This window comes from Triticum urartu, chromosome 7 (assembly GCF_003073215.2).
Source record: "Triticum urartu cultivar G1812 chromosome 7, Tu2.1, whole genome shotgun sequence".
Taxonomy (NCBI): domain Eukaryota; kingdom Viridiplantae; phylum Streptophyta; class Magnoliopsida; order Poales; family Poaceae; genus Triticum; species Triticum urartu.
The window spans coordinates 289,957,759-289,968,524 of NC_053028.1; the positions used below are offsets into that span (position 1 = coordinate 289,957,759).

The 10,766-nt window shown below is 55.6% G+C and overlaps 1 protein-coding gene and 1 non-coding gene across 2 annotated transcripts; both read right to left on the reverse strand.

The window, feature by feature from the left end:
- Positions 1–769: 769 nt before the first annotated feature.
- On the reverse strand, positions 770–842 carry TRNAA-AGC. The gene has a single exon. It is a non-coding gene; the product is annotated as a tRNA-Ala (tRNA).
- A 275-nt stretch (positions 843–1,117) lies between these two features.
- Positions 1,118–3,593, reverse strand: LOC125524850 (protein DETOXIFICATION 33-like). The gene is made up of 7 exons (XM_048689873.1): positions 3,457–3,593; positions 2,494–3,366; positions 2,319–2,405; positions 2,124–2,180; positions 1,690–2,047; positions 1,516–1,602; positions 1,118–1,385 (listed from the first exon to the last, which is right to left on the reverse strand). Exons 2-7 carry the CDS (start codon positions 3,336–3,338, stop codon positions 1,308–1,310), a joined length of 1,512 nt encoding a protein of 503 aa, XP_048545830.1. The 5' UTR covers positions 3,339–3,366; positions 3,457–3,593; the 3' UTR covers positions 1,118–1,307.
- Between the last annotated feature and the right edge of the window lie 7,173 nt (positions 3,594–10,766).

Genomic DNA, 10,766 nt, shown 5'->3' on the forward strand with positions numbered 1-10,766 from the left:
TATCAGCAACTTCCTCTGCTAATTCCCCTCATGGGCAGCAAGGCAAGGTTGGCATTGGTGGGTGGCGCCCTCCGGCTATACAGCGTCTGCCGAAAGGTGTTGGGGTTGATGGGCGTCGTCGGCGGCCGTAGCTTCTCTCACACCGGCTGCAGCAACAAAGAGCCACGAACGCTGAGAGAAAAGTCCTCGGAAACGAGAACGTGGGCTGGCTATGGCATGGCGTGGAAAATGGGTGTCGACGAGTGGCAGCGACGATGGCGGAAGGCTGAGGGAGGAGCAGGGGAAGAGAAAAGGAAAATCTGTGTCATCGACGAGCAGATCAAGGAAGGACAAGGGCCCGCGTCGTGTCTGTCTACGCGTTGTCCGTTTTAACGTAAATATGGCCTAAATTTGGACAAAAAATGAATCAATACCATCTGCTCCCATACAATTGGACCGTACTTTGTGTTCGTTTAGCAACAAACGGACTCAGCCCGTTGGAGTTGGCCTAACACCGGCAACGCCGTGCGTTCCTGCAAGGTCGAGCATTGAGGAGGCGATACGGCCTGAGGCGCGTGTGCCAAACTGCCAATAGTACACCAGCAACACACAAAACAACGTGGTCGCGCCGCCCTACCATTCGACCGGCGGTGATCTTTGCGCGTGGCCTGGTGGTTTGCTCAGGCCGGCGTGGCCATGGCGAACAGCACGGGTAAGCACGATCGGGCGGTTGACCATTATGGAACTCTGAGATCTGAAATCCCAGGAAATAAAACTACGAAAAAACAGATGGAGATGCGGGGCATCGATCCCCGTACCTCTCGCATGCTAAGCGAGCGCTCTACCATCTAAGCTACATCCCCTTGTTGCGCCGTAGCACAAACGAGATCCGTCTTATTAATGTCGCTGCAAATGCATAAACAAGGGTTGCGTATGGGCCCAACCGGCAAACCAAGCGCCGGGTAGTCTTGGAGTTTCTCAAGCGTCAGAAAAAAAAAGAGGCTCGGACGAGACAGAGCCAGCTGGGCACACTGTCACACGACGTACTACATGGCCAGAACAAACTCATTGCAAACCTCACCGATCGAGCTTCCAAAAAGAAAAGGAGAAGGCCAAACCAAACCACATCACGGGGATCTCCTGGAACCTTTTCCTTTTCCGTCTTCATTCATAACACGGCGCAAGGACCTTGCGGTGTTGCGTGTTGTCGACAAGAAAACACAAACGGGACAAGAGGGACTGCCCACGGGACCAGTTTTGGTTATAGCTCGCCTAACACGCACATGATTTAAATAATTCGGTTGGCCACCAAGAAACAGGCAGAGGCGCTAGAAGCTGTCCGGGATCCTGGGCGATGCACCACCGCCACCACCCCACTGCCGTATCCTGGAGCTCGCCTCGCTTGCCTGCCAAGTGCCAAACACATTCCAAGATGGTAGTTTAAGCGTGAGTTTCAGATAAAAAAAGATGGTAGTATCAGGACTTGTCTCGTTTTGCCCGGGGCTGAAACCCAGCAGTCAAACCAGGATCGCTCACCTCCTTGTTCCAGTTGGTGCGCATGGTGATCGCGATCAGGATCACCGTCTGCAGGCCCACCCCGGTGAGCATGCCGCCCCACATCCCCTGTTGCATCCCATCCAAAGTCAAGCAACCACGGTCGGTTCAAAACAAAACGAACAAAGACATGCATGCACGGAGCGGAGCGCGTACCTGAATCCCGCGGCGCAGCGGGAAGGCGATCATGTACCCGACCGGGATGCCGACCCCGTAGTAGCACCCCAGGTTGATGTAGGCCACCAGCCACTGCCACCCGGCGCCGACGGCCACGCCGGACAGCACGGGCTGGACGCTGTTGAGCAGCAGCGTGAAGGCGAAGACGACGCCCAGGCTGGCCACGGCGTGCACCACCTCGGGGCTCTCCGTGAAGGGCGCGCCGTAGACGTCGCGGAGGAGCAGGACGGCCACGAAGAATGCCACCCCGATGGCCACGGACGACATGAGCACCACCGCGATCGCAAACCTCGCCGCCCGCGGACGCCCCGCGCCCAGCTCGTTCGACACCCTCACGCTGCTCCAAAGATTGGATTAACGCGCAGGCATGAATGTGTTTTGATGCAGATTGGTTGATTGATTGATGAGATTACCTGATGGCTGCATTGAATCCGAAGAACACCATGATCTGCCACCCGAACAGGTTGGTGCTGCACGCGGCAGCCAATGTGCCACATCCACAAATCGCAACATGTCAGTGCTACTATACTACTATTTACTCTTTACTAAAGCTAGCTACCGTTTTGCTCAGCTTGGAAAGTGGAAATTATAACAGCTAGCTAGCTCACCAGATGGAGACCGCGGCGACGGCGACCTGAGCGTTGGGAAGGTTGCCCACGATCACGATCAGGAACATGTAGAACCAGAACTCCAAGCTAAAGAGCGGGAACATAGGTGATTAATTACAACAGTTCATGGCAGTTCATTGGACCATAAGTAGGTAGCTGTACGAAATGCACGTACCAGATCATGATTGCTGAGCCGATGGAGAGGCGGGCGAAGCTGAAGAGCTCGGTGAAGGCGAGGGAGTCCAACTCGAAGCCGTTCCATGCGCCGGGGCAGTAACCCATGACGATGTAGGCGAGCTGGCCGAGCACCACGAACCACCACGACGCGTTAAGCGCGACGGCGAGGCCGACGAGGCCCATCCGCATGGGCACCACGAGGAACCAGGTGAGCGCGACGTGGAGCACCAGCGCCGCCGCCGACACTGCCGCCATGGCCATCAGCTTGCTCTGCGCCTGCAGGAACTTCTGGATGGGGAAGTTGAGCGCGTACGCGAAGAGCTGCGGGACCATGTAGAGCGAGAAGCGGCCGGCCATGACGGCGATCTGGTCGTCCTGGTGGAAGAACCTGAGGATCGGGGTGGCGAAGAGGTAGAGTGGGAGCATGCAGACGGCCGTGGCGGTGAGCAGCAGCCAGGAACGCTGCAGGTAGACGCCGAGCATGGGGAGCTTCTTGGCGCCGTAGGCCTGCCCGCACAGCGTCTCCAGCGCGCTCCCCATGCCGTACATGATCCCGAAGGCGAGCCCGGCGACGACGGAGTTCTCGGTGGAGACGGCGTCCAGCTCCAGCGTGGTGAGGTGGCCGGCGGCGACCTGCGTGATGGCGCCCAGCGAGTACTGCGCCAGCGACGTGAAGATGGCCGGGCCGGCCAGGCACCACAGCCGCCGGTTCTCCTCCGCCGCGCAGCGCAGGAACGCCGACACGCTGTGGATCTCCTCCAGGTCATCCTTGTCGCCGCTGCCCGCCCTCGCCAGCAGCGCGTCCGTCAGCGGCTCATCGCCACCGCCAGCACAGGAAGCCATCGATCGATGATCGATGATCTCTCCTGTCCTGTATGCCAAGAGAGTCAACACTGGACTGGACCGGTCTGAAAAGGAAAATATGTGGCCTGCCACTGCCAGTAGGGTGCGGTATCGGTACCACGAATGCAATGCGGCAGCTACCAGTCAACTGCCCGACCGAGGAGACGATACTTGGTGCTTCTGCCTCCTTGCGAGTTAACCGGCGCGCTCTCTGGGCTATATAGGCGAAAACCGAGGTGGCCAACAAGATGAGCCGCGCCGTCTCGACAACACAAATCTGATGTCCAGCTTATGTTAGACTAGTCACAATGAGAATAACTTAACTAGTAACATCACACATTTCAATACAAGATTGCTTATGTGACAGCTAATTAATAAGGAGAGAGTAGTTACTGTAACATCACACATTTCAAAGCATAATGAGTCTGTAGCCTAATAAATAAACTCTTTCATGATACCACTCATACGTTACCACCCGGCAAACATCACATTCCACTTACGCCGGGAAACGTCTCTCCCCTTCCCCTCCCCCTGCGCCGTCGGCCACTCCGGCCGCGGCGGCCACCTTCCCCGTCGCTGGCCGCTTGGCCACCGGCGCCACCCTCCCGAATCCATGGGGCGCGGACGCTCGGTGCACTCCCGCGGCTCTGCACGCTCCAGCTCACGCGGCAGCGAAGGATGGGGCCAACCCGCCTCCGTCCCAGATCTGCGTCCGTCCGGCGGTCCGTCCGCGGATCCGGTCCCTCCGCCGCCCCCCAGCCCTCCTGCTGTCAACCCCGGTTCTCCGCCGCGCCTTCTGCTCCGGGGGGGGGGGTGCTCTGGGGCCGCTGCCGCACTATCCACGCCGGATATTAGCAGGGATCGCCCAATGGAGCCGCTCCGCCTAAAATCCATCGTGGTCTGCCCCTCCCCCCGCACCGACCATTCCTCTCCCGGCCAAGCTGATGGATGGACGTCGGTCCTGTCCCGCAACGCGCGCCGCGCCGTCGCGCGCGCCCATGCCTCCCCCGCGCGCTCGCGGCGTCCCCGAGGCCAGCGCCTCTCCTTCAATGCGGACGCTGCCCGCGCGGCCTTCTTAAGGCGTTCATTGCTCCTAGATAGATCATAATACAAAAAATCAATCAGAGCACAGGGAGCCATCTCATTATCTTTTCGTAAAGAAAAACTATGGTGGACTAACTGATCTTTAAATCAGTTTATGAAAGAGCCCCAGGGGGCTCTGCTTCCGATGCCTCAGCTCCAAGCACCGCCGCGTCGATTGTAGAGATCCCATACACTGCATCGAGTGCAAGCTGCCGGGCCACATCGCCAAGGACTGCCCTCAAATCCGGCGTGGCCATAGTGGTGGTCTTGCGCCTGCTGCTAGCCGTGCTCCTGTCCGCGAGAGGCTCCGTTTCCCCTCGCCTCCTCCGCCCGCATCGGCCATGGACCGCTGCCGCCACACCGACCCCTCGCGCCGGCCAAGGGACGGCCACAAGGTGGTGATCGAGTCGCCGGAGATGGAGCATCAGATGTTCCTCCTCCGCCGACACGCCGTCCTCCTCATCTCCACGGCTGAGCGGCACGCGGCGAGCCCCATGTCTGTCGGCCGCGCCTTCGACGCCGTTCTCCGCACCCCGGTGCACCTGCTGCGAGTGACCAGCCACGACCCGGAGGACTTCCTCGTCCACTTCGAGCTGCCGGCGCACCGGGACAACGCCGTCCGCCTGGGCTCCATCAACGTTGATGGTGTCGCCTTCATCATCAAGCCGTGGCACGAGGACGTCCACGCCGACCATGAAGACTTCCTCCTCCACGTTTGTGTCGTCATCGAGAAGATGCCCATGCACCTGTGGTCCGTTGACGGTGCGGCGGAGGTGCTCGGCGGCAAATGCATCATCGACCGGCTCGACAGCCGCACGCACAAGCGCGGCCACACGCGGACCTTCGCGTGCTGGGTGTGGGTGTACGACGCCGCCTTCATCCCCACCAAGCACATCATCTGGCACGCGACGCGTGGTGCCGGCCGCGTCGAGGCTATGCTGGGCTTCTCGCCGCCCAGCCGTGAGGTCCCCCCTCCACCACGCGTCCGACGCAACGTCATGCTCATCCACGTCGACCGCGTTGAAGACTGGACGCCCCTGACGCCTCGCTGCTCGCACTCAGGCTAGAGCGGCATCCCGTCCTCTGGGTCCGAAGATGATCGCCCGTTCCCGCGGGTCTACCCGGGGACGTGGTCGATGCACATTGAGGATGGCCAGGGACAGGGCAGGCGCCAGCCCCCGGTGGTCGGTCCCTCTGGCTGTGGCGGGCTCCAGCTGTGACGCCCCCGATTCAATCGTACACTAATCATACACGCAAACGTGTACGATCAAGATCAGAGACTCACGGGAAGATATCACAACACAACTCTACGAATAAAATAAGTCATACAAGTATCATATTACAAGCCAGGGGCCTCGAGGGCTCGAATACAAGAGCTCGATCATAGATGAGTCAGCGGAAGCAACAATATCTGAGTATAGACATAAGCTAAACAAGTTTGCCTTAAGAAGGCTAGCACAAACTGGGATACAGATCGAAAGAGGCACAGGCCTCCTGCCTGGGATCCTCCTAAACTACTCCGGGTCGCCGTCAGCGGGCTGCACGTAGTAGTAGGCACCTCCCGAGTAGTAGTAGTCGTCGTCGACGGAGGCGTCGGGCTCCTGGACTCCAACGTCTGGTTGCAGCAATCGGATATAGGAAAGGTGAAAAGGGGGATAAAAGCAACCGTGAGTACTCATCCAAAGTACTCGCAAGCAAGGAGCTACACTACAAATGTATGCATTGGTATCAAATGGTAAAGGGGGTATCATATGTGGACTGAACTGCAGAATGCCGGAATAAGAGGGGGATAGCTAGTCTTGTCGAAAACTACGCTTCTGGTAACCTCCATCTTGCAGCAAGAGAAGAGAGTAGATGGTAAGTTCACCAAGTAGCATCGCATAGCATAATCCTAACCGATGATCCTCCCCTCGTCGCCCTGTGAGAGAGTGATCACCGGTTGTATCTGGCACTTGGAAGGGTGTGTTTTATTACATATCCGGTTCTAGTTGTCATAAGGTCAAGGTACAACTCCAAGTCGTCCTGTTACCGAAGATCACGGCTATTCGAATAGATTAACTTCCCTGCAGGGGTGCACCACATAACCCAACACGCTCGATCCCATTTGGCTGGACACACTTTTCTGGGTCATGCCCGGCCTCGGAAGATCAACACGTCGCAGCCCTACCTAGGCACAACAGAGAGGTCAGCACGCCGGTCTAAATCCTATGGCGCAGGGGTCTGGGCCCATCACCCATTGCACACCTGCACGTTGCGAGGGCGGCCGGAAGCAGAACTAACTCCCGGAGGCACAAAAACCACATCCACTCGCTGCAAACTGAATCTGGTGTGGCCACCGTGCATGGAGACAAGGCCACCATTGCTCACGCCCACTTCCTTCAGCTGATCGGCACAAGGCGACCACGCTCCTGCTCGATCAACTAGGACTCCATTCTGCTGCCATCAGTTGAGAATGCTGGGCTAGACAACCCGTTCACGGAAGCTGAAGTTTGGGAGGCGATCAAAGCATCCCCCTCTGAGAAGGCACCTGGACCTGACGGATTCTCGGGCGCCTTCTACAGATCATGCTGGAGCCTCATTAAGCATGACATCATGGTTGTTTTCCATCATTTCTACAACTTAGCTAGGGGTGATTTTGCGGCCCTAAACTCTGCCATGATTGTGCTGCTGCCGAAGAAGGACGGGGCAACTAGTATGGCTGATTATAGGCCCATCAGCCTTATTCACTCCATCGCCAAACTAATCGCCAATGTTCTATCCATGAGGCTGGCCCCGATCATCAGCACACTGATCTCGCCTACCCAAACTGCCTTCCAGCGTTCTAAGTGCATACATGACAGTTTCTTCAAAACGCCGTCAGAGCTCTTCATCGCCGCAAGACACCTGCCCTGCTTCTGAAATTAGATATAGCCAAGGCATTTGACAGCATTTCTTGGGAATATATCTTTGAACTTCTTCAAAAAATGGGCTTCCCTGCAAGATGGCGAGACTGGATTGCGCTTCTGCTCTCTACATCCTCGTCGTCTTGCCTCCTGAATGGTTCTCCGGGCGCCTCCATCATGCATCGTCGTGGGCTGCGGCAGGGGGATCCGCTCTCGCCGCTGCTCTTCATTCTCTGCATCGACCCCCTGCACCGTCTTCTAGAGGCGGCAACCTTGGTGGGCCAGCTATCTCGTCTGCCTGGTACGGCCATGCGTATGCGTACAAGCTTGTATGCCGACGACGTCGTGATCTTCATCAACCCCACAAGGACGGAGGTCGATGCTCTGCTCAGCATCCTGCACCTTTTCGGCGAGGCCACGGGCCTGCACGTCAACCTGGCCAAATCCTCGGCAGTGCCGATTAGCTGCGGCGCCCTCGACCTTGGCTCCATCTTGCAAAACTTTGGCGGCATTATGGCGTCACTACCAATCACGTACCTGGGCCTCCCAATCACTACCAGTAGGATCGTCTAGTCCACCTGCAGTTCATCCTAGATAGGATTCGTGCGCGCCTTGCTCGTTGGAAGGGCAGACTAATGCATATCGTCGGCCGTAGGGTGCTCGTCCGCTGCGCCCTCTCCGCCATGCCGACGTTCGCCCTCACGGTACTGAGAGTGCCAAAGAAGTTTTTCAAGGAGGTAGATAAAGCCAGACGACGTTTTCTCTGGGCACAAGACGAAGAAGCAACCGGAGGAAAGTGTAAGGTAGCATGGAGCACGGTCACCACGCCAGAATCCCATGGAGGCCTCGGCATACATGATCTGGACAAATTCGCGCGCGCCCTCCGTCTGCTGTGGCTCTGGATCTCCTGGACCCATCCAGAGCGGCCATGGATTGGCACGAACACGCCATGCAACCTGCCGGACCAGGCCCTCTTCGCTGCCAACACGGTGGTCACCATCGGGGACGACATGACGGCGTCCTTCTGGTCAAGTCCATGGCTTGACGGCAGGCCACTCCGGCTGGACTACCCCACCCTCTTCACCCACTCCATCCGCAAGAACAGGTCCGTCCGGGACACGTTGCTCGACGGGCGATGGATCCTTGATCTCCGCCATGGGGAAACCAGTAGCATTGCGCCCTCTGTATTCCAGCTAGCAAGGGTGATTCGGAGAGCGGGCAGCATCATAAACAATGACCTCAGCGACACAATCCGCTGGACTGCTACCACCTCCAGGAGCTACTCCGCTCGCTCCGCCTACGCGGGTCAGTTCCAGGCGCCAATGGCACCCTTCCCCTCCAAAACGTCTGGCGTATCTGGGCACCTGGGAAGCTCAAGATGTTCCTGTGGATGCTCCACCTCGACAGGCTATGGTGCAACGATCGCCTGCAGTGGTGCGGCTGGGAGAACAGTTACTTATGCCAACTCTCTCTGCGAAGCTTGGAGTCCTCCTCCCACCTTTTCTAGGAATGCCCGATTGCTATCCAGGCCTGGACAACGGCGGCGTCATGGCGGGGCTGTCACTCCCTGGCACACGCTACCTGGAGCTCCGGAACGACGACGACGGAAAGAGTGAGACTGATCACGGACGCGGCAAGCCCAACAGACAGGAAGGGCACCAGATCAATTCTTGCACTCATTGCCTGGCACATATGGCTTGAGCGTAATGCATGCACCTTCCACGGTAAGATGCCGTGCTCTAGCACCATTATCGAAGCGTGCCGTCGCGACATGGAGCAATGGAGGATCGCTGGAGCAGCCTGCATAGAGCACCCCTTCGGGGATGTGCCATGAGAGATATCCCGATACTATCAGTGCCAGCATAGCCGTTAGGCTGGCCACTTGTACCTCTTCATTTTCACCCCATTGATCACTTGATCAAACTTGTTTCCCGCCTTCTCTTTGCTAATGAAATCAATGCCAGCTAGGGCTGGATCTTTCAAAAAAAATATGTTACTACCCACTATGGAGGTAGTAACATAGTGTTGACACCCAATTTTGGCAAGATACAGATTGCAATGAAGATGGTCTCAAGTGAACGGGTTTTCAGTATGAAAAGATTCACGTCGCCGAGTGGAACCACTTTGATGTTTCGGTTGTATTCATTTGACCTTATCTAACGGACCGAAACTATACTCCGAGTGGCATAATTCAATGTTCCGAGTGGTTTTTGGCCAATCACGTCTTCAAGATGACCTCGGATGAAGGAGCACTCTTAAGGAATTGTCTTCGTCTCATCGAGGCAATCGATTTTAATATATAAATCATCTCAATCCGAGTTCATATGCAAAAGTTAGAGGCAATACACTGCAGACCGAACCTCGACGGAAATATGGCGCGAGGTGCCACACACTTGTCTGATAGGTTGCGCGAGTAATTCGGCCATCAAGACGGCCTTGAATCGAAAAACCTTCAACATGAAAAAGTTTTGTCTCGTTGAGCCGATCGTTTTTCATATAAAATTTGTCTCAATCCGAGGTCGTATGCAACCTGGAGAGGCAAATCAAGATCAGACTGTGTTTTCAGTCGGGAAATCCGAGTGAAAAGTTTACCATCCGAGTGAAAACCTACCGATCGAGTAAAAAGTCGAGTGAAAAACTTATCGATCGAGTAAAAGATTGGCTTCCGAGTGAAAATATAGTAATCCGAGTGAAATTATCATCCGAGTGAAGTTATTCCGAGTGAAAAGATTACTGTCGGAATGAAAACTTGACGTTCGAGTAAGATATTACCTTCCGAGCGAAATATAGTCATCCGAGTGAAAGATTGTCTTCTGAGTGAAATTATAGTCATCCGAGTGAAATATTGTTTTTCGAGTGAAAGACTCTAACATCCGAGTGAAAAGGTCCAGTCGGACGAAAAACTCTAATATCCGAGTGGATGAGTTCGGATCCGAGTGTAGCTGAAGATGTGCTCGAAAGGTAATCCAGATGACCTCGGATGAAAAAGTGACCAACACGGAAGTTGTGCACATCGTCAAAACGGAGAACTTTGGTTTTGGAGTCATTATCATATGAGATAGTATACGGCATGTAAGTTCACTACGAGACTCGGACAATCCAGTCCGTTACATGACCAAGTCCGACTGGATATTAAAGATGGCTTCATAGAATATTCAAGACGGTCTTATTTGGAAAAGTGTTCAACATAAGAATTGTTCGTCTCGTCGAGACGCACAAGTTTCATATTTGGGTTGTCTTGATCGGAGGTCATATGCAAGCTCGGCGGCCCGCGCAAAGAGAAAGATAGAAGTTGGGCCAGATTCAGAATGAATCCATGTTGGAATAGAACTAGGACTCTAGGATGTGAATTGATGTAATTTTTTGTAAGGAAAGCATAGATGAATCCTTTGTTTGTACGGGAAGTCCAGCCGCCTCTTATATATGTTGGGGTGATGGCTGATTGAACAACACCAATCGAATA

Bases quoted from the DNA above. Each gene is read 5' to 3' on its own strand.
- LOC125524850 (XM_048689873.1), bottom strand. From the start codon at position 3,338: ATGGCTTCCTGTGCTGGCGGTGGCGATGAGCCGCTGACGGACGCGCTG. The intron at 2,406-2,493 runs GTACGTGCATTT...CCCGCTCTTTAG, and splicing joins GGCTCAGCAATCATGATCTG to CTTGGAGTTCTGGTTCTACA. The intron at 1,386-1,515 runs GTGAGCGATCCT...GGCACTTGGCAG, and splicing joins GCACCAACTGGAACAAGGAG to GCAAGCGAGGCGAGCTCCAG.